At 47.5% G+C, this 23,531-nt stretch overlaps 2 protein-coding genes across 6 annotated transcripts in view; one reads left to right on the top strand and one right to left on the bottom strand.

Moving 5' to 3' along the window:
• Tg (thyroglobulin) overlaps positions 1-23,531 on the top strand; it is a 171,522-nt gene that overhangs the window by 94,230 nt on the left and 53,761 nt on the right. For both annotated transcript variants that reach the window (XM_005354537.2, XM_005354538.1), the window contains exon 41: positions 5,087-5,289. In XM_005354537.2, the coding sequence (XP_005354594.1) occupies positions 5,087-5,289 (203 nt within the window). The remainder of the gene's footprint in view (positions 1-5,086; positions 5,290-23,531) is intronic.
• The window catches only part of Sla (Src like adaptor), a 50,231-nt gene continuing 37,354 nt past the window's right edge, over positions 10,655-23,531 (bottom strand). For all 4 annotated transcript variants that reach the window (XM_013348913.2, XM_026782401.1, XM_026782402.1 and 1 more), the window contains 5 exons: positions 22,044-22,130; positions 19,432-19,535; positions 17,534-17,665; positions 13,868-14,015; positions 10,655-12,540 (listed from right to left, as the gene is read on the bottom strand). In XM_013348913.2, the coding sequence (XP_013204367.1) occupies positions 12,327-12,540; positions 13,868-14,015; positions 17,534-17,665; positions 19,432-19,535; positions 22,044-22,130 (685 nt within the window). In that variant the 3' untranslated portion in view covers positions 10,655-12,326. The remainder of the gene's footprint in view (positions 12,541-13,867; positions 14,016-17,533; positions 17,666-19,431; positions 19,536-22,043; positions 22,131-23,531) is intronic.

Here is a 23,531-nt window from a genome sequence, read left to right as displayed (position 1 = left end):
GGGACCAAGGAGGTTAGTGACTTGTCTAGGAAACAGAACTGCCACAATGGACCATGAATACTCTTTCCTTGGCTGTCTCTGAGGATCATAGCTCTTCTACCACACAGAGATCACTGGGCTTGGTCCAAAGGCTGTGTGAATAGAGTAACCCCCTCCCCTTTATTTCTATTCTCACTGTGAATCTATGTGTGCTCCACCCACTACCAACCACGTGGGCAGAATAGAGTCCTGGTCCACCACAAATGCCTTCTATATACCTTTATATACCTCTGTGATATGGGCAGGTTGGTCACTAGTGGAGACGGGAAGGCCTTGGGATCTCATCAATCGCTTGCCCTTAGACCAACTCTCCCTTTCTCCCAGTATGTTAGAGCCCTCCTCTCTAGAACAGGAATGGTTTTGCTCCCCTTTCGGGAATGCTGGAAAGGTTAAGAGGTTTTAGCACAGGAGTATAGGGGCTGAGCCTCATCACTGATTTCCAAGGATCTCCTCTGAGTCCTGGGACGTGCTGAGAATGGACAGACAGGTGGAAGTCTGGAGGGCCAGAAAGAGTGCAGAGGGGTGGGGTGGACTAGGGGGACCACGTGGTATAAGCCACACAACGTGGCCTGTAGAGCAGGTGGCAGTCAGTGTAGGTTAAAGAGATCCTCCTTAAGGCTAAGGAGAGGCTAATGAACGGCAGCTGTGGGTTTCCTTTGGCGCAGCAGGTTCAGCTGAGAGCTATGGGTGTGAATGGGTCTTCTCCAGTCTCCAGCCCCTGACAGACGCCGGGTGGTGTGAGGAGGGGAGGCAGTATAGGGTGTGGAGGAGAACAAGTTTCTCATCAGGGTGAAGTAATTATTCTCTCAGGAACTTTCTTTTTAGAAGAGGAAAAATTTCTGTGGAGTTTTCTGTCCTCTATTCAAATGCAAAGCTGTTTCTCTGGAGCTTTAAGGGACATTCAGGGCTTAACTGACTGAAGCTGGCCCCAGAGAGCCCTTTCCAGACACAGCTAACTTTGGCTTAAGTCTTCTCTAGACAGCAGAGTGACTTTCCCTATGTCCTCTGTCCTGAGGGGCATGGGGAATTCGGATTTCAGGGAGAGAAATCCTGTTGAGAATTTATACCCTTCTGGAGAGGCAAATTCATTTTGACCTCTGGTGTAGGTATCTGAAGGAGGGTGAAAGAAGCCTCCAGAACACCTACTCTTCTCCTTACCAACTTACGTCAATGCTCCCTGATCATTTTGTCAAAAAAAAAAAAACTGAAAAACTATCAGCATCTGGAGAGAGTTACACTTCAGTGGGCCTCTCTCCACCAGCCGTCCTGCCTGAATTTCCTCACACAGTTCTCAGGCAGCACTGAGGCCTGCATACTCTTCCATTTTACAGAAGAGAGGTCAAGGCTCAGAGAGACTGAAGGATTTGCTGATCATCCACAGGCAGTGGCAGACTTAGCTTGAACTCAGCTCTCTGCTGCTCAGACAACAGCAACAAGAAACACTGGACCACAGAGACTTCTGGGAGGTCTGGAAATTATTCTGATTGCCTTGTCCACCAGAGTTTCTCTTCTGCTGTCCTTTAACCAGGGAAGGTCCCAGGGTACCTCCCTCATTCCAGAGCTTCTGGGCCTCTCATACTTTCCTCCCTACAGATCTGCCCAGAGTGGGGAGGGGCTTGGAGGTAAATAGGGAAAACCTGTTTCCTCCACCTTGACTCTTTGGCATTATCTTCTGGCCAAGGACCCAGCCACAGCCCTGGAGTGCTGGGTACTGAGGAAGAGAGGGTAGACAATGAGTCCGTAGGCCCTTGGCAGAGTGTAGGAATAGAGGGGGTTCTCCTTCTCCTTCTGTGTATATACCCTGAACCAGGAGCCTGATGGAAGACCATCTGCCACCAGTGACATGACTATAGTCACTGGATACGCTGGATCTCTTAGAAGATCTTATATCTTCTCTAACCAATAAAATAGCAGCCATTACTACTATAAAAATGAAACTTGCCCTGCTAAGGTCATTAGTGGGACTCTCCTTGGGCCTCAAGATGTTCAATTATATTTCAAAATAAAAGCACAGCTGTGATGCCTACTTTGGGGAACAGATCTGTTGTATTTACAGTGATTTAGTCATCAGCAGAACTAAATAAAGCATATTCTACAAACACCCACTGTACACATGGAGAAAACCAAAATACATGGACACTAAGTAGGCTTCCCAGGATCCTGCTCAGGGCAGGTGTAGGAGCCAGGATTTCATCTAGGCTCATTCCCTTTCACCTACCACTGGAGTCCATGAACAAAACTAGGTACTGCTGGGATCCTCTGGAGTTGTTGAATAAACTAAATGAATAGATGCAAGCCATTCATGCAGTAAAAGACAAGTGGATGTATACTGGATGGTCCTGTCTAGGAGGCTGGGGCTAGATCAGGGAAAGAAGACATAAACAATAACAACACGATGTCCAGGAAGCCTCCTCTTGCATCGGCCTCCCTCTGTGTAACCAGTTTCCAGGGCGGGGTGCTCTCTCTCTCTCTCTCTCTCTCTCTCTCTCTCTCTCTCTCTCTCTCTCTCTCTGTGTGTGTGTGTGTGTGTGTGTGTGTGTGTGTGTGTATGCACATGAAGACACATATGCACAAGTATAGGGATGGACAATGACTCAGGAAGGTGGCTCTGGAGCAGAAGCCTGGGGGTAAGGCAACTTGAGCTTGGCCCTACACACCTGCAAGGGAGCATCATAGATCTGCTGAGCAGCCCTGGGTACCACTGGAGCTGACTGATTAGGAGGCAGGCCTGGAGGACCTAAGGAGTAGGAAGATTCGATGTGGTGGTAATGAGGAGGTGAGGATTCTGAAAACCAGCACGTGAACTTATAATACCTGTTATAAAATCTTCAAGAGATGTTTATAGAATTGGATTAACTTTTAAGACAAAGAGTTGTGAAGTCGAGTTAGGATTTGAGTTCCCTGCCCAATCTCACATTTGCTTCTTGCATCTAGACAATTTTTTATGCTCAAAAGATCTTATTTCTTGCCAGGCAGAGGTGGTGCACACCTTTAATCCCAGAACTTGGGAGAGAGAGGCAGGCTGAGCTCTGTGAATTTGAGACCAGCCTGGTCTACAAGAGATAGTTCTAGGCGCCAAAGCTACAGAGAAAAAAAAAATATATATGAAGGCCGAGACTGAACCAGATCCAAACCCTTCACAGCACAGTGGCCTATCCCTTGCCTTCGTGTGCCTAGGAAGAGTAGACCCTGAGAGGTGTGTACACCACAGAGTGTGTTTACTGGGAAGTGTATTCACTGGTGATATGGGCACTGGGAGGTATGTGCAATAGGAACCATGTGCACAGGAGACTATACACTATTGGGAACTGAGCTGCAGGAGTCGTTACTTTTCGCCTTCAGTACTGACACAGTACAGGCATTGGAGGAAGCCAAATGTGTCCCTGTTTGATGAAGGTCTTATTAGACAACCCCAGTTCTTACTACCCAGGAGTCTACAGACCTCAACACTTGACCTCATCACATGATGGGAAGCTGACACTTGAGCAGGAGCTCCAGGAACGCCCCTCCCGCACTGTTGCTGGCAAGGCAGATTGCAGCTATCTCTCCCCAGGCTCATGCACAGGCTTCGTCCTTACTCACTCAGCACCCTGTTCTCCTGGACTCGCAGAGGCTGGGAGGAAACAGACACATTGATCATGACAAATGGGGCGCAGGAGCCATCCAGAAAAGGCCACAGTGAGGACAGGGTTTGCCAATAGCTTCACCAGGCCCAGAACATGGAAAGCAGTTGCACAGCTGGAAGAGTAGTTTGCATTATTCATGTGCTCCGGGCTGGTGTTCTCTTCAGCTTTGCAAATATTGGGTCAGGCGATCAGCAGGCAAGAATTTCCTACCTTTGTCCTTTTGGGAATATGGGGTCTTCCTGACACATTCTTGTTCTATATGGAAGCCCCCTGTTCATAGTTATAGATGTCTCAGGAAGGACTGTGCGTGGAGCTTAAGAGAGGTGTGGCCTGTGGATATAGCTGTATGCAGATGGCGACGGGGAGTCATGGTGTCTGTGTTCTTTACTTTTCTTGTTGCTGTGACAAACTATCTAACAAAAGAACCTTAAGGAAGCGAGAGTTTCCTTGCCCCACATTTTGAAAGTATGGTCCATCACGCCGGCAAGAGCTTGAGGTAGCTGCTCCCACCCTTAGGACACAGACACCCTCATTTTCTCCTTTTCGTTCAGTTCTGGATCCCTGTCCATAGACTGCTGCCTCCCACATGCACTGGTGGCCCTCCCGCCTCAGTGGAGTCAGTCTAGACACTTGCTCATAGACATGCCCAGAGACTCCTGGAGGAGGTGATGCTAGAACACGCCAAGTGATTAGTATGAAGTATCACAGTCACTAAGAGCAAAGACAGAAAAGACAAGATGCGTGAGAGCTTCAGTTGACAGCAGAGTAAAGCCCACTTCTCATGATGTTACTGGAGGGCCAGCATGTGGGGCAGACCAACAGGGAGGCTCTATCATGGCAGGCAAAGAACAGTGCAGCATCTCAGACGATCTAATGAGATGTGTTCATTTTTGTTATTTTGTGGGTATGTATGCAAATAATTAAAAATGGTGCTACATCTTCAACAAATAGTTATTAAATTCTGTGATTTACGAAAGAGATGTGGGTTCAGTGGCACACTTCTAAAGTCATAGATTAAGCTGGGATCCCTTGCCAGGCCTAATCTAGCCACCGTTTGACTGGTATACCTGCGGTAGGGTCTGAGCCCTTGGGTGGGAGTCATCTCTTTGCCTAGGCTGGAACTGATCATGCATGGCCCCTGTAATGAACCCCAGTCCTTCACATTTCCCTGTCCACTGACAGACAGAAAGCCATGGCTCAAAGAGCAGAGGTGTTTCCATTCTCTTGGCTAATGCAGTCCAAAGTTCAAAGACAAGCCAGATTCAAAAGCCCAGGTTCTTTTCAGCATCCTCACCTGTGTAGCTTATAGTACTGGCCTAGGTGGACAAGTCCCCTCAGAGAGTCTTGTGTCTGATATAGCACTTTCCTGTAAACTCTAAAGCTGTTAGGACACACAAGCTAATGACTTTCCTCTTTTGCAGGCTCTGACGAAGTAGCTGGCAACTGGGGGCTGCTGGACCAGGTGGCAGCTCTGACCTGGGTGCAGAACCACATTGGAGCATTTGGTGGAGACCCTCGGCGTGTGACACTGGCATCAGACCGTGGTGGGGCAGATGTGGCCAGCATCCACCTTCTCATCACCAGGCCTCCCAGGCTCCAGCTCTTCAGGAGGGCTCTGCTTATGGTGAGTGGTATGGCCTGCTTTCACTACTGCCTCGGTGATCTTCCCGACTTTAGAGACTAGCTGACTGCCATTGTTGGTATTCTCTTATCCCTCACACTGTCGTGGATCCTTTTCCGGCTGTCACAGCAGGTATGTGTGGTCCAGGAAGCTAAAAGGCTTCCTTTCTGCTTTTTACTCATGTGGAAAAGTCTACATGGTTGGGTGTTTCTATTCCCTGGGGACTTATTAAGGTTAAAAAGCCATTAGGACTTTATCTAGTGGGCTGAGATGCCTGCTGAGTGGAGATGATGGTGGTGGAGCTGCTGCTGCTGGCTGCTGCTGTTGTTGATGGTTCAGTGATGCTGATGATGACAAGAAGGAAGAAATGACCTAATTGGCTACATTGGGAGCTGTCCTGCCACTGGCTAGCCACTGCTTGTGTTGAGTGTTTGACTCACAGCAGCACTGTGATAGATGATGGACTGCCGTGATAAATTAGACACGTCCCAGTGCCAGGGCAAGGGGCACCCACACTTAAGGCAGATGTTTTAAAGGATAATGGGACGTTAAAAAAGAAACCCCTGGCAAGGACAGGGGAAGGTAATAGTACGAATGGACATGGCCCTGCAGAGGGGCTGTTGAGTGAAAAGTTAAAGGCTGTGCTAGAAGTAAACAGGAAGAACCCTGGTGAGAGTGGCCGTGTGGGAACAGTGTGCACAGCCTTGCCTGACTGGTGCAAACCTTGGGCTTTTCCTATGATCATGGAAACTACCCAGGGGGTTTGCTTGTGCATTTATCTTGTTTCTTCTTTGTCTCCTCTTATGATCCTAGTCATTTTAAGAGTCTCATCGGTGGCACTAAAGACATTCCCCAGTATTGTGTGACCATCAATGGTATCTGATACTAGAACTGTTTTTATCACCTAGTGTAGATAGTCTGTACCTTCTAAATGTGAGTCCTGAACCTTCTTATCCCCAAAGCCCTGGGAAGGCTCTTTCTGCTTCATTCTGATTTTGTCTATTCTAGAACTTCATATCGCTGGAAACACGGGGTGTTCATGATTTGTGAATTCCATGTAGCATGAGCATGGTACATTTTATAAAAGCCTTTGGCTTTAGATATAAGTGGGCGTAGACCAGTTTTTGTATCCATTCATTCACTTGTCAATAGACATCCATTATTTTCCTTTTGGCTCCAGTGAGAAATGCTTTGGGGAGAAAGGGATATAGCCAAGGCTTTCAAAGCAGACAGGAAACAGTTTGAGATCCCATCTTGGAAAGATCCCCTTAGAACTGACAGAAGAGAGAATTTAAGAAGTGGATATTTCAGGCAGAGGAGTAGTGAGTAGAACACCAGTAACCCAAGCTAAGGAAAGATGGAGGTACTGGGCGATAGCTCAGACACAAAACTTCAGAACCTGTATTTAAAAAAAAAAAATCCTTGAAAATCTGGATCCTAAGCCTAGGCAGTTTGGATGCTCAACTTACTAAACCTGGATGGAGGTGGGCGGTCCTTGGACTTCCCACAGGCCAGGGAACCCTGATTGCTCTTCAAGCTGATAAGGGAGAGGGACTTGATCGGGGAAGGGGGAGGGAGATGGGAGGCGGTGGCGGGGAGGGGAGGCGGAGATCCTTAATTGAATAATAAAATTTAATAAAAAAAACATCTGGATCCTATAAAAAGTTGGGCATGGTAGTGCATGCCTATAATCCCAGCAACAGGGAGGAGGACACCGCTCCAAACCTGAGACTCAGTGGTGTAGTGAGAAGTTAGTTCCCAGCCACTCAGCCCCGAACTAATCACACAGAAACTGTATTGTTTAAATCACTGCTTGGCCCCTTAACTCTAACTGACTTACTTGGCAAGATCAGACCAGTGTAGTGCTCTATTTCAAACAACTATAATACAAACACCAACAACTAATAATCAACACTTAGGGAATGACACCAAGGTTCTCCTCACACATGCATGCACACACACACACACACATGCACGCACACACATGCACACACACTCACATACACACACGGAGAAACTAGGAAAGATTGAGGACCATTTAAACTAAAATCTTAAGCCTAATCCTGCATAGACCTGCCTTTTACCAATCATTCTAGACCAGGTAACCATACACCAGATTTACCTAGCCCTTCTGATAGCCACACCTTTGATAATGAGGGAGGAAAATGTCACTGCTTGGTCATATCTGATGCTAGACAGAATTGTCACTGTTCCTGACAGAAGAGCAACTTGCCTCTCGGTCTCCCTCTTTGAGCAGCAGGGCTTTCCCATCCCTTGGGCTTTTTCCATACCTGTGCAGATAGTTTCATTCACAAAGAACACTCATTTCCCTCTTTCCCCACCCAGTCATTATTTCAAAAGAACTTCCAGACTTTTGGGCTCAGAACCAAGCTCTTTCTACAGCATGGGCTACCAAAACATCTACTGTACAGCAGGTATCCTGGGTTCCATGAGTCTGGCTGCTTCCAACACCAGGTCAGCCTCTGCTACACGCCTACTCTCTTGGAGAGGAGTGACTGGTATGCCTTGTGCCCCAAGGCTCTAGTGTCTGGCTCAGCATACCTTGCAGTGTACACAGGGCACAGTACACATGCAATGAACACAGGGCATACTTCTAGTGTGCAAGTGGATGAACAGGTAATCTGGTGTTCTCAGGAGCCCAGGGATTCCTGTGAGCCTGGTCCTTCCGGCCATACTTTTCTTATGCTTCTTGCCATTGGTTCAACTTTTCTTCACTCTGCCCCTTTGAAGTGGATCCACCTAGTAGATAGCTTGGAGCACGAATACCTCCTAATTCTTGGTAATTAAACTCAGGTCTTTTGTGCTCTAGGTTGATCTTGGAGGGGTTCCCCCAGTGCCCTGTGTTGACAGGGCCTTGTCAGGACCTGGGAGATGCTCAAATGCCTTCCCTGGGTCCAGAAGGCAGACTTTTCTTTGTGGAGTTTAAAGTGTCTGGGGAATTTCAGAAACAAATGGCAGTGCATTTAAAAATAACCCCGCCGTCTGGTTTCTGCATTTGGAAGCAGCTTTTACAACCACTCCCAGAAGTCCTTGGGATCGTGTGAGCTTATTTGGGACTGAGCAAACAGAACTGCTTCGATGCATTGGCGGCTCTTAAAGTGTTCTTTACCAACAGATGTTTGGGGAAGGAGCGGGAGCTGCCAGTTTATTCTTGACTAAGATCTAACAGCTCTCTGCAAATATCAGGCCTGAGGCTGTTTAAACATCCATCAAGAGAAGCTGCTGTGGTGATAATTAATAATCTATATTTAGTGTACTGTACTTGGCAAAAAAAATCACTATCTTATCTCAGATTCCTTCCACTGCCTGGCATGGGGTGTTTGTTTTATTTTCTAGCTAGAGATAAGAAATTTGAGTTTAAAGAATTTCAGTGACTTTAGCGAAGGGCACATACCAAAGAGAGAACTTCATGACGGATCAAGACCCAAAACCAATTTTTCTATTTTCCCACATTATGAGACTGCTCCTCTAGCAACTTGGGGCCTTCTCGGCATTTAAAGATGTACTAGAAAGTGGTCAAACTAGAGCCAGGTAGGCCTGAATTATGATCTTAGGACAAAACCCTTCACTTTTTTTTTAACAGGTAAAATCAGTGTGTTTAATTCTATTGCCCAATATTTTGAGAAGCTGATGGCCATAAAGCTTCAAAGGCCCTGCCCACTCATGAAATTTAAGCCCCTTATTACTCCTTCGCAGTCCAAGGGAAACCACCTCCACCCAAAAATGTCCCAGGATAGCTTACTTGCCTGGAGCCAGGCTGGAGAAGAACCCTCGATAGAGCTACACGTCCCCCAGAGCTGGATTCTAGGCCAGTTTCCATGGAGGGAGAAGAGGCTCTGTGCTAAAGAGTAGGAAAACTTGTCCCATGGCCTCCAGTGTTTACCCAGGACTGCTCCTCACCTGGCCAGCTCCAGTCTCCTGAAGCCCACTGCATCTGCACCTTTCCCTGCTCTATTCTCATGTGACCATGGCCATCATAGGTCCTAGAAAGCATCCTGGTGTGCCAAACCTCAAAGCCTATGGGCCACATGTGTCCCAAAACCCCTATGAAGGTGACCCAACACTTTTGTACATGACATCATGGGCAAATGTCAAAAGATCACACACTGCTGTTGACCTTTCTGTCTCTGCTCAGTGGACAGTGTGTGTCAGGTCACTGGGAAATGTCTTTCCCTGAAGCCCCAAGCCTTCCCAAGCCTTCCCAAACCTTCCCCATCTCCCAGTGTAGAAGGAAGTTTCTGTTAGAAACAAGATTCCTAGTTAGTAGCTCTGGGGAACTCTGCCTAATTTTTTAATTATTATTTCATGTGTATGGGTATTTTACCAATGTATATCTCTGTGCACAAGAGTGCCTACTACCTGCACAGGCCAAAAGACAGTGTTCTATCCCCTAGAACTGGAGTTTCAGGCAACTGCGAGTCACTGTGCAAGTGCTGAACAACCACTAGGCTATCTCTCCAGTCTCCTGTCTCATTTTATACTGCCCTTTCCCCAACAAATGTGATCCCTTCCAGATGGGAATCTCCTTCCACAGCTTCCTTTCCCAGTCGAATGTGGGTCTGCCTGGGACTTGGAGTCTTGAATGCCCTCTTTATTTTATGACTATACGCTCTTAGAACTATGTGTTTTATAGGTAATATGATGCTGGAATTTACAATATCCACTGTCCATCCAGCATCCATTTAATCTGTCAAAGCACCTAGTGAGCAGTTATCACTCTTCTATTTCCATCCTTCCCAAACCTGCCTTCCTCCCATACCTAGGTTAGGCTCTACCCCTTCAGAGCCTACAGACTCCTCCCTCTGGATGGGATAATGCTTTTATTGACCCTGCCCCTAAGGCTCACCCATGCATCCCTTTGGTCTCTTGGACCATTTGAGCTGCAGACTCGCTCAAGCCTGCAGGATCTGCCCTGCTGACCGGTTGCCTGGACTGTGCGTCCTAAATCTTTGTGCAGCTATCCATTGTTCCTGCCTCAGCATCCATATGGAGAGTCGTGGCTGTATGGAAATGCAATTTTGGCATAGCACCACCACCCCTCCCTCAGAAAGGGTCTTCTTTGTTAGGGGCATACTGCTATGTGATGTTAGGGACCTCCACAGCCACAAGCCTCAGCAGCTAAGTTGAACAGGTGCCCAGATAATGTTTGTGGAAAGAAATTCTCAGAAGACTGAGTAGCTCAAGTGATGGTAGTTGATGTCATGACCTCAAGAAACCTCTCCTTCTTGAGCCCTCCTTTGTCCACTCACATGAAGTGAGATGGGGACCCCCAGCCATAACGGTATCTCTTGTTGGCCTTTATTCCCATCCTTCGGTTGATCTCTTCTTTGAAAACCAAAGTCTGTAAACTCCAGAGAGGCATATTCGCGCTTCCCAACCCACAGGTCCTTCATCCAAGGTTAAATAAGTGTGTTTTACTTTAATCAGGAATAAATACATGATTGAGCAAAGTGTAATGCTTCCCACTTAGAAGTACTCCCAAAGTTCCAATCACACGGACCACAATAGAAGACAGCATAGAAGATAGTGAGCTGACGTAGCAGGAGCCGGAGATCGTGGCCTCATGCAGAAGTCACTGATTTTGTGTGACATTTGTTTCTCACACACTGGCCAATCTCTTTGAAATAGCCTTTGGGAGAGACCATACAAGCCTCCTGATATAAAACACTGGACAGGACAATAGATGAAGTCATGTCAATGCATATGCTTTTGCCCTGTGCAGGGTGAGTCCAGGCATGTGCACAGGATGGGTGACAAATCACCCCTGTGTCCCTCTTACCGAGAATACCTTTGATAAATAGGGAGGAATGAGCCACAGCTAGCCTGCCTCCCAGCCAGGAAAGAGGTAGCATGAGACTGGAAGGAGGCTTCTCTTTCCTGAGTGCCCTGTGAGTTTTCTCTCGCTTCTCAATCCTATATGGCAGCATTCAGCTTCTCCAGCCCCCCTTCCCCAGAAATGGGCATTCTTATTCATGCAGACGCCAGCCCTTCTTAGATTAAAATATACAGGATAAATTAATTCATTAAAGCCCATCAGTCTCCTTTAAAAAAAAAAAAACTAACCTTGCTAATCTACTTGGTCCAACAGTCTTTGTATTCCCACCAGATTCATGGGAACAAGAGCCCCTTAGGTAACCCTTACTTGTCCCTAGCACATTATAACCATGAGGCTTCCTCCTGTTTCCCAACCACTGTTCCATTCTGCTGTTCTGCCCGTCTCTCTGCCCCTGCTAGAAGCCCAACATTAAGGGATGCTATGCATGCCTCCTTTATTCCCATTTAACCTCAGCACAGTGGCCTCTGCTAATAGGCATAAGGAATGCAGGTTCTGGAACAACACAGGACCCCAGTAGCTGGAGGAGGCCTTTGATGTGAAGAGGCAATTCTGTCTTTCTCAGAAGTTCGTGCAGTAGAACTGCCACCTGCCTTTCCCAGCTGCCCCTTCACTGACCTACACTCTCCCATGACTCCTACACATGTGGCTTTGGTGCACCTGAATGCAGAAGGTCCCGCTTGGATCAGAGCTGTAAGTCCTTCTGGATAGTGTTTAGTGTCGCAGGTCCCTTAGGAAGAGAGAAGACATAGGCCAAAGGTCTCACTGGTCCTTTAAAGGTCACTCTGCTCCACGTAGAGGTCATTCTGCATACCTAAGAAGCCATCTTCCTCATGCTCTTTCTCAGATGGATGCTATCCGCAGGGTCTCAGAGATGGACCATTTGGACTGTGAGCTGGAGACAGTCTCCACGCACTCTCTTTCAAGAGTGTTCTGTCTTACATACACACACATACACACACGGCTCTTTGAAAGCTCTGCCTCATTATATCGTGATTCAAACATGATCTGGCTCCACAGGACTGATCAGACACCAGGGAAGAGTTCCTCTGGTCACTGTGTAAAGGCAGTCTCTGCATGACTTCCATTTGTTTCTCGAAGACACAAGATGACCAGGGAGTAGAGAACTCTGGTTTGACCACAGGTGGCAGTCTACACCTTTGTCTTTTGCATACCAGCCAGGGTATTACTCTTCAAAGTACTGGGGAGCTGCGAAGAAGGAACTCTTACGTTTGCTGGCACCGTAAGTTAGGGAGAGACTCTTCTTCTTCCTGTCAAAGGAGCTGGTGTCATCTCCTGTCAGGGACAGGTAGGATGCGATGCTTTCCCGGAGACCATAGCTGAAAAGGGATTCGTCCACGCTGAGTGGGTTCTCTGGCCCCTCTGGATCGCCCTGCAATCTGAGTGTTGAAAGATTCAGACAGAGGAAGTAAAAGAAGAGAGACGTTTAGACAGTGTGGGTGATGGGGACAGAGTGCGAGGAAAAGGGAAGTGGAGAAAGAGAAGAGGAAGAAGAAGGGGAGGAAGAGGAGAAGGAGGAAGAAGGGGATGAGGAGGAAGAGGAAGGAGAAGAACAAAGAGAAGAAGGTTATTCTTTTTCTAACTGGTTTGAATTCTGTTTCTTGTGTTTGTATGCTGTATAATCTTGGAACTATTGTTTCCTCATGTGCTTAAACTTCCCACAGTAAACCTTAATCAATATTCTTTATGATATTTACAAAAATAATCATTTCATTCATGTCTTGGACAATCCTGATCTCCCATTTGCTTTAAATTGACTGATGAGATACTTGGGTACATGCTCAACTAATGAGATACCCAACAATAACAACCCACAACACACCTAAACACTCAATAGCTGTCAGTGGAATAGAGAAACGAACTAGTCAAGGTACTTTTCTTCCTTTCTTACTCAAAGAGAATGAATTACCTTAAGATTTAGGTGGGATGTATAAGCTTTGTAATTAGATTTTAAATATTAAATGTATGCCAGAATAACTTGTGTGCTACTGTCTTGGATTCTAATCATTAGAAAGAGCAGGGTGGTTGCTTCTATTAAAAATGTGGTGTTTGCATTGAAAATGGACTTGGGGAATGTCTGAAGCTCCAGAAAACTGTGGATACCATATGCTGTGTGACACTCTGTGTTCACAGAACTCAGAGTCTGCCCTTGTTCATGGTGCCCATGGGGGTATTAGCAAGGTCGGGTGCTTGCTTGTGATTTTCTTATGCTGGGGTCACCCCATCTGTAGCGTGAATCCTAATTGGCCTTAATAATAAAAACCAGGAGTCAGATATTAGGAGGTGAATGTTGAAAGATCAGAGACGCCGCACAGCCGGCCTCCAGAGTTCTTACCTCTATGAAATCTTCAGAAAAAGAGCTGAGGTCCTGTCTCCTCCTGCCTTATATTCCTCTCTCTGCCTGGTCATATCACTTTCTGTCTCCACTTCCCAAGTGCTTGGATCAAAGGTGTGTGCCAACACTGCCTGGCCTCTATGGTTAACTAGTGGCTAGCTCTAACCTCTGATATTCAGGCAAGCTTTATTTGTTAGAGCACAAACAAAATATCACCACACCCATCTGGTGCTCCTATGTGTTCATGGAGGGCAGACATTCATGTGCATGCATATATATGTATACAGATAGACACACACAAACACACACATACAAACACACACACACACAAACACACACATACAAACACACACACACACACACACACACACCTGGATGCCCTCTTCCAGTCAAAGGTCTTCTGGCGCAAGGTGACAGGTGAACCAGAGGTGGTGCACGGTGATGAGCGAGCTGTCGATGCAGGTGTGTTCTGTGCCAGACAGGGTGTGGTGAGCACACAGCATAGACCATCAGCCACCTCTGTTGGATGGAAGGACACCACAATCAGGGATGCAGCGATGTCATAGTGTGGAGAACAACAAAACAGAGACCCAGAGCAGTATAGACTCCTGGTTACTGGCATGGGGAAACTGAGGCCAAGATGTCAAAGGGGAATGGACCATGGCCAATGTTGCTATGCCCTGAAGAATATAAACTCTAGGCTTACACTGCCATGAAAAGAAAGCAGACGTGGAATCAGAGACAACCAAACTTGGGGCTGTGCTTCAACTTTGCTCTAATGAGGTGAGTTACCTCAAACATCTCTAAGCCTCCCTCTTTCCAGTCACAGAAGGGAGGGAAGGAAATGACAGGAAAACAGCTGTCAAATACCTATTTGAGAGCGGCGTTTTCATAGCAGGCAGAATTTCACATAACTGTCCCTGCCTGGGCCAGAGAATGGAAGCTTATCCATCACAGGCACCTTCGAACACTTTCAGAGCAGGAAGACAAATGAAGCGTGGACAGAAGAAGGAAAGGGAGAAGGAGGGAAGGAAAAAGGACGAGAGAGTGGAGCAAAGGAGGAGGCAGGTGAAAAGAGCAGAACACAATATGGCAGACACAGGAAGAGGGAGGAGGAAGCAAAAGTAAAAGGGCCAGAGAGAGCAAATTGGCGATGCAAGAGTAGGGAGGACCTTCTGACCCTGCACATTCTGTAGGAGCAAAACAAACACGAGGTAAAACGGTTGTTGCTCCCCTTGGCTGGTGTGCAGCCTCGGGTCTGCAAGGTTTCATCTCTCACAGAGCAGCAGGAAGTAACTCCCATGATTCCAAGCCTCTCTATTGCACAGCATTATTACAAGTACAGATGTTGTGGTCCCAGACACCTAGGCCTAACGAGTCAGTGTCACCTTACTCAGGACATGGGACCCAGCCCTGTCCTTAGCCCTGGGGAGACCCATAGGTCTAAGATGTCAGACAGTCAGCAAATCTCTACCAGGACCCAAATACCTTGGCTTCTGTCTGCTCATCCCAGGGCTTTATTGAGCACCCTACATCCCTGGTGGCCTCTTTTAACCTAATCTGTGGGTTTCTGAGGTGTTCTCATCCAATAGAAAAGGAAACTGACTGAGGAAGCACATCAGCCTAGTAAAGAGCGGCAGACACCCCGCCCCTGACACACATACACTTCTGGTTTCTAGGTGGACATCATGCTAATCCAGCATGTCACTAACATAGACATAGATGCTAGAGCTGGGAGGGAAAACTTGGTTGGATGTGCATCTGAAGCAGTGACCTATTGAGGCTGGAGATGGACAAGGAGCGATGGCACAAGGCAGACATGAAGCCTAGAGATAGTGCAGCTCTACTGCGTGGCAAGATGGGCTCTGAGGGTGGTCTGCTTTAGGTCTACTCCCACATCATGTGGCACGGAGTGAGTAATGTCACATAGACAAGAGACATTAGTCAAAGGCTGAGCTGCCCTCACCCAGTTTTCCTCACTGAGGCTCCGTCTCAACATCCTGCAGTTAGCAGACTATCCTGTACTTACGATATGGAACAAAAACACCACAGATGTAAACAAAAGTCCTGATCCACAGACGTGGGACCAGTGATGCATGCCAAAAGCAGTGCATGGCTTGGAGTAGAAAATCGGTAACCTTGTCCTGCCTGTTGGCTATTGTATATAATAATATAATTCACCCTGGTCCCAGCAACTCTGTTCTTGACCCCAATTTCCCAGAGAGATTTGAGAAGAGATACAGGGAACATCTGGATTCCCAACCGCTCCCCCCACCCAATGCTGCCAAGTTGGCAGAGGTGAGTCCCTGGCTGTAGCTCGTTGGCCCACAGGATGGTCAGGAGTGTCTTTCAGGAAGGCGCTAGTTCTGCACCAGCCTTGCTGTAGACCGAAATTTCAGGAGGAGGTGGGTATGCCTAGCCCAGTAGTGTGCCATCTCCCAGTCATGAGAGCTCTGGTGGGTGGCTGATTTGCTGTTTTCTATGCAAAATTTCTGGTCAGCGCAGTCCTTGGGTGATTGTTATGAAGCGTCAAATACCACAAACAACCTTTAGGCTTAGGGAGTTGAAGTCCAGGACTCCCTTCCTCTTTCAGTTTTAGCTAGCTGCTGGCTTAGAGGCCATCACAAAAGTGATACTTGTAATTGTTTTGCACCTGTCAGACTACATTAGACCCAGCACATAAGTTATTACGTTTAGCAGTCCACAAGAGGCTGTTCCCACCACTTTCAGTGAGGGAGAAGTTGAGGCCTTATCCAATGCCCCTCACAACCTAGTTTAAGCACATGTCTGCCTCTCCCAGCAGCCTTTGCTGTTTCTCGTACATCAGAGGTATCACCTATGGGCTCCTTTCTCTTTGCAATGGCTTTTGCTTCTTCAGCTAAAGACCTTAAACCCTAACAGATACTAGTGAGAGTGCCAGCATCTTGAACCACGGAAAAGGAGCTGCAAAGCAACTGCAAAGCCAGTTTTTCCTCCCTCTGGCTGGGTGGAGGAGCAGAGGAGGAAGAGGCTGAAGGAAAGCAGTTGCTATCCTGTAGCTGCTCATGGCCAGGTGCGTGCTCTCTGGTCAGCGCTTTGCACATCCCAGTAATCCTCACTGTGCCTGTGACAGGTAGGAACAATTAGCATCCTCTTTGCACAATAAGAAGTGAAACAGGAAGAGTCACCCAGTCCCAGGTATCCCACTGCCAGCCAGCAGACATGGCATACAGAACACAGGGCCAGATCCCGTCTTTTGAAACCTAACAACTGCTAATCCCTCTTTGCAGTGCTCCAGCATTTTGGGGTTCCTCCCCATCTTGGTTAGCCTGGAAGACACATTTCTCTTCTAGAAGCTTGATGGTGAACACAGGCAAGACCATAGTTAACTGTTTGGGGTGCTAGGGAGAGAAACATTGTGGTATGCTCTGCAGATGGAGAAATAGCTGCTTGTTCTACTGCTACAGGTTCCTAGAGAAGTGGGGAGAGGTTGGCTTTGAATGCTGAAAAAGTTTTGGCAAGCAACAAAGGGGAAAGGCCTAGTATGTCAGAACAGTGTTTCTGGGTCACCTTCAGGCCTCAGTTCTCAACCTGTGGGTCGCAAACCACTAGGGGTTCGAATATCAGCTATCCTGCATATCAGATGTTTACATTAAGATACAGTAATTTTGCATTTGTAAGCAAAATTACAGTTATGAAGTAGCAATAAAGTAATGTTATGAGGGACCGTATTAAAAGGTCACAGCATTAGGAAGGTTGAGAATCACTGTCCTAAGGAGACAAGCCCCTTAAAGAGAGGCCGAGTGTCTGCAGCACAGGGCTGTGATTGTGAATACGGGGCATCCTGGTGTATTCTGTTTATGCAGGGGGGACATTCTGCCATCTGGGCAGCCTGCACAGATGGTCTTATGTGACCTGAGGCAATGAACTGAGCCTATGAAGGTGACAGCATGGTTAGGAGAAAATCGCTGGCTTTTCTCGGTGACCTGAACCACCTACCAGGCACCGTCATGCACCAGCACACGGGGCTCACCCCACTGACCCTGGCTGCCCCTTACCAGAATAATGAGTCACCAGGTCCTCCAGGCACTGGAAGGTGAGGCGTGGTGAGATGTAGTACCAGTTGTTAGGCAGGCGGAAGATGCGGTAATGCTTCACCTGCCTGTGTCTTACCGACAGCGAGTAGAAACCTGCAAAGGGGAGAGAAGGGGTCAGGACATAGTCATAGCATCCCACGTAAGGGTGACAGGCTGCCCAATCCACTATCACCCAGGTAAAAAGATGCCCCCTTGGCGCTCTCTGTGTTTAGTCTATGGGCAGTCTCACCCCATCTTTTAGGCTGGTTCACTGTAGAGCTTCTCCACATGACTTGACCAGACCTGAGGGAATGGATAGTGGCTTTTCCTCTTGCCCCTTTTGAGGTAAATTCTGTCATCTCCTGCATTTGATTAGGGAAGATAAAGTCTTTGTGCTCCTTGAGCCCTTTCCAAATGCAGGCTGAGATGTTTTAGCTATTGTTCCCTAGAGTTCCTGTATCCCCAATGTCACCATGCCATAGGAAAGGGATCCCATAGTTCTTCACCCTTCGTGCTTTCTGCTCCTTAATTTAAGCCAGCCTTTCTTAGAAACTTGGAACAAGCATCAGTTGGCATGTGTTCTGGGTCATTGAGAAATCTGTAAAGGATGCGATTTCTCCTTCAGGGAAAGAGTACCAGGCAGGTACCATCGCCTCTTGTAGCCTTGGTGTCCCCAAGTGGAAAGTAAGACCCTTGGGCTTACGTCATGTTTGGACCCCTCCCTCCCTTTGCTCCATCCTTTGGCTCTCCTGAAATGGCTCACTCTGGGGGCAGTGAGAGGGCAAGGCACTGCTCTCGAGAGTCTGTGCTACCAGTAAAGGCCTGGGAAGACTGTTACTGAATATTGTATAGAGGGTGACAAGGAGCCTCTGGACCCTGAGTTTTGTCCAGAGTCACCTCCCTGGAGATGGTATCCCTGGATGCAGGCCTGAGCTGCAGCCCCCTGACCACCGTGAAGGGCATGTGTATCTAGTTCCAGTTGAGTCCTTACTTTAGAATCACCTACTATGTGACTTCTGGCCATGTGGATAGGAACTAGAAGTGTGGCAAGCAGGTTTGCACTGGCAAATAGGAAATCATGTGAACCATTCTTACACATTTACATCCCATAATTTTTGTTTATGCTGTAGCCCTTTACAGTGGGTACCCAGAGCTAGAAATAAAGGAGTATGCTGGGGATGAGTGAGTACTATGAAGTGTTTGGGTCCTGTGACGTGAAGCCGGGAAAAAGCATACAGGCGAGGTGATGAGAACCTTCCCAGACTAACGCCCTGCCATGGGCAGGGCCGTGGGCGAGGGATCCAGGCTGAAAGACAGGAGGCAGCCCCCTAGCAACTCAGTGCTGACACTGTACTGCTGGGCCCCTGCTTGCAGCAGTGGCAAGGACTTTGTTATTTCTCTTTTTACTGTCACAGGAAATCAGAATGATAACGATCTCTGTGAGTTTACAAACTCACACCTGCTTGCCCCAATTCTCGGAGATGCCCCCATTTTATCCCAGCGCAGAGATAACTGCTGCTGGGGGCCTGCACACAGTGAGAACACCATGAATACTCTACTTGACTCTCACCACGACTTCACAGATGAGCACAGAGTTCAGAGAAGTAAACAGGAACCGAGCTAGTGAGCACAGGTCAGGCCAGGATGGATACCGCTAGTCTGTGTGTCGACAGGCTGCCTAGGCCTGCCATTCATGTGTTCTCAGTTGATTGTGGCCTGCCCTATCCTTATCCCCCTGCTCTCATGGTGGGTATGACACCAGGATCCTGCCCATAGAACTGGCTCTGCTTACATGGATGTGAGCGAGGGGGAAGAGATCCCTAGCAAGGCAGTGGAGAGATGATGCCCTGTGTGGCCACCTGTGAAGGAAAAAGGCTCACCTTTCTTCGTTTCACTCTCTCGGATCATGAAGGAACCGATCTTCGTGTCTGGCAATTGGAGCAGCTCCTCAGCTTTGTCCCTGCCCAGGCCTTCAAACAGCCAGCTAGGAGTGAAGAGGACAGTCTTAAGTGACCACAAAAAAAGAAATTAAGACTGGCCAACAAAACAGTAAGCACAAAGTTGAAGGCTAGTTCCCAGAAAGCTGCCCAAATTCCATAGATGAGGGAAATCAATGTTTCATTCATTCATTTGCTCACTCACTGTGCAATCTTTCAAATGAAGTGCTCTGAGTAGCTCTTTGTGCCAGTGTTAGGTAGGGAATGACTAGGAATATATACTAGGTTTGATATTTCTTGGCTGGTTTCTCGGCACTGACTAGGGCAGGCCCCTGATCTTGTTATATCAGGTTTGTATACCATGTGGTACTCTTCTGTGCCAGACACCTCTGTAAGACCTCTACTCCCTGCCAAAGCAACACTCCCAGCAGAGGGCTATTGTGTTCCCTTTTGGTGTCTAGGGCATCATACTTGGTGTAGGTTCGGGAGCGATAGGGTGGTCATGGGGAAGGAGAGCCATGCAGTGTGGTCCTGCTACTGAGCAAGTGGCTCTCTCTCCTGCTGCATAAATGCCTTTGCATGTTTGTATGTCTCTGGCTGCTTTCACTTAAGGGTGAGAATGAATGACCAACCACTACACTACGGTAGCCCAATGGGGTGGAAGGGCTGCTTCCAAAGGACAGTGACGCACAGGCTCATCAAAGAACACTCTGGACCAGAAAGCAATCTGTGTTCAAATTCAGTGACTTCTTCTTACTTTTCATACTGGGCTCTGGCAGTTTTCTGCTGAGAGGGACATGTGTTGTTAGTGGATGGTCAGCATATTTTTCACTTTAACAAGTGCTGTGTTTGGGAGAAAGGACACTGTCTGTTCATCCCCAGGTCTAACTCGGGCTGTGAAGAGTAGTGACATTTCAGTCTTGCTGCCTGCGTTATTCCCCAAGTCACACACAGGCTGATCACCCCGGAGAACTGGGGTCCAGGACACCACCGGTACAGAAGTGGTTCCATTTTCCTTGGTGCTCAGCACCATGATTGCTTTCCTTCTTAGAACCATAGTACATTGTAATTTTTAATTTTCTTGCTATTACAGAGGGCAATAAAAATATATGGTGTATTAGTTTCAATGTATATGGCAAACATTTATACAGGCAAGTGCTTCTCAAAGTCCTACTTACAACTGTGAAAATAAGACAGTAGCAAGAGCCATGTAGAGATATGAATTATTTTAGCATACTGCTAGTGTATTAAGAGTGTGAAGGCTAGCCCTCCCCTAAATCTCCTAAATAGGCAAGACTTCTCCCCTAGCACCAAAGTAGAGCCCCAAAGCCAGAATGATTAAGTAATTTATTCAAGTTATCATCACTAGTTGAGGGTGCAAAATTGTGCTTTTTTTTGGGGGGGGCACACAATTCCTTAGCCGTTTTACTACTCTTCCTTTCTTCCAATTCTGTTTTGGGAAATGCTATCACATCTATTAGGCAGCTGCCTGATAGGGCCAGGATTATGTCAATCATCTAGGTTCTCATCACCGCAGTTCCTTCAATATGTAGGAGCATGTGAGTGTGTGTTCTCTAGGAAGGAGCAAGCACTTCAGAGTCCCTGGTTTATAAGTGATGTCTAACTCCAGTCTCTCTGGACATGACTACCATAGGAGCCCCCTCTGTCCACCTTCCCACTTTGAGCACAAGTGGTTAAGATCACAGTGGAATCAAGAGCTTGAATGTCAACTTCCCGGGCGGGGGAGGGGAGGCTGTGATATCAGAATCTTTACAGCTTGAATAGTGGCCTTTGCTTACTTCCTGGCTCCTCTCTGCTGCGCATGTTTGGACTGAGGTTTGGCCTGGTAGCTTGACGGAGGAGGAACCTGTGGTTTAGCAAGGCGTAGCCACATTCCTAAGGCCCTCCCATGGCAGAAGGGAAGTCGGGCGTGAGTTTGGTAGTACCCGAAGTCCACTGCAACCTCCCAGGGGGCTGTGAGGCCCCTGCCTGGCTGCAGGAGCAAACATGCCTGCTCCTCCCCTACAGAGCCCAGGGTGTTGGCTGCTCCTCTGTCTGTGGCCGCCTTTAGTCAGAGATCACAGAAGTCTGCTCCCTGTACTTCTAGCACCCGCCTACTCTTCTGAGAACTCCACTTCAGCAGTGTGGTTCTGTATCCCTAGCCCACGATCCTACACTGTAATCAATACCTGGGGATGCACACAGAGCTAAGGAGTTCTATATTATCTCATGGTCTGGAAGGGACAGAGGCAAGATTTGAACCCACAAAGACTGACTTTTAGTTAGTACTGAACCGAGGTGCTTCCTATAGTCAGTGCTGGAGTACTCAGGTATGTGATAGGAGCACTATGTCTAAGCAAGAAATTCCAACTTACTTCATTTTACTGCTCAGGAAATCGAGGCCCAGAAAGTGGGGAGGATTATCCTTGAGCTGAGACATAAACTTCCCTTCACAAGGAATGCCTTCTTTGCACTATACAGTGCAAGAGCCCCTCCCCTCCCCCTTAACCCCATACACACCATGACTGAATAATGCCATTTAGACATATACTTACCCATGGTACACTCTGGCCACACACATTCCTGGAATATAACTTTCCCGTCCGGTGCTGAGAGAAATGGCTTTCCACCAGCCCCCTTCACTGTCAGGACAAAGCAGAGAGGGGGCCGTGCATGAGTAAATGGCAAAACCAAAGATAATGTGGTCATCAAATTCTCATGGCAGTGTGGACATTCCCCTTTCAAAATCTGTCATCGCCACTCAGTTAAAATCTTGGGTTTCTCATATGATTATGTGTGTGTGTGTGCACATGTGTATGTCATGGTATGTTGTGTGCATCATATATGTGCACGTGGAGGCCATAAGGGAACCTTGGATGTCATTCCTAGGGATACTGTCCACCTTGTTTCATTTTCAACTTATTGTATGTATTTCTCTCTGTGTGTGTATGCATGTGTATGTGTGTGTTTGTGCATGTGAATGATGTGGGGGATGGGGACGTGTGCTTACCACAGCATGCATGAAGAAATCAGAGGACAATTCTGTGTAGTTATTTCTCTCCTCTCGCCTTTACATGCGGGATCGAACTCTGGTCATCGGGGTTGTGTAGCAAGAACCTTTACAGGCTGAGCTGTCTTGCTGGCCCCAAGCTTGTTTTCAGAAACTGGGTCTCTCTCTCTCTCTCTCTCTCTCTCTCTCTCTCTCTCTCTCTCTCTCTCTCTCTCGTTCTCGCTTGGAAGTTGCTAAGTAGGCTAGGCTGGCTGACGGGCAGAGCCTGTCTTTTTCTTCTCAGCACTGAGATGACAGTTGTGAGCTCGCCTGCCCAGCTTCTTTATTTCAGGTTCTAAGAAGCTGACCTTGGGTCCTTATGCATACATGGCAAGCATTTTACCGACAAAGCTATCGCGACTAAAATTTTAGTCTTTAAAGGCTGTATAGCCAGCAGCTATCCCTCCCTCACAGACAGTCACCTGGGGAACCTGCTCACATGCTGACAAGTGTCACCCCTGGGGGACCAGTTGTTCATTTCCTCGGCTGATACGCACGATTGAAGAGTTTCAAAAACAAAAGCTTCCTGTACTGGTTTATCCCCTCAAGTATAACCAAACATCCGTTTGCATGTCTCGATGAATGAGACTCTAAACCAAAGGACTCAGAGCTCCTAGTTTGTGCTACAGGCTGCTGGAAATCTTGCTTAAAGATGCTGGCAGGAATGAAGGTGGTACTATTATCACCTACAGTGATTTGGACCCTGCTTCTTCTTCCCAGCTTGCCCTAGTGCATAACATTCTCTGGCACATTGAGAGACTGATGAGTTCAGCGGGGGAAGCAGCATTTGTCATAAGGGAGCTCCATCCTTAAGGAGTTTAGATTTATATGGCAAAGAAGGAGGAGCCACGGGAGGCTAGCTGTAAAGTCCTGGGAGTACTCAAAGGACAGGTCACAGCAGGGACCAAATTTCTCCCCTCATTGCAGGCTTAGGAACACCCTCCATAGAACTGGACAACTGACCATATCTGAAAATCTGATGGTGTTAGTCACG

The sequence above is a fragment of the Microtus ochrogaster genome, chromosome 15 (genome assembly GCF_000317375.1).
Source record: "Microtus ochrogaster isolate Prairie Vole_2 chromosome 15, MicOch1.0, whole genome shotgun sequence".
NCBI classification, from domain to species: domain Eukaryota; kingdom Metazoa; phylum Chordata; class Mammalia; order Rodentia; family Cricetidae; genus Microtus; species Microtus ochrogaster.
Note: the sequence above shows the minus strand (reverse complement) of the source record. Positions and strands in the feature narration are given on the sequence as shown.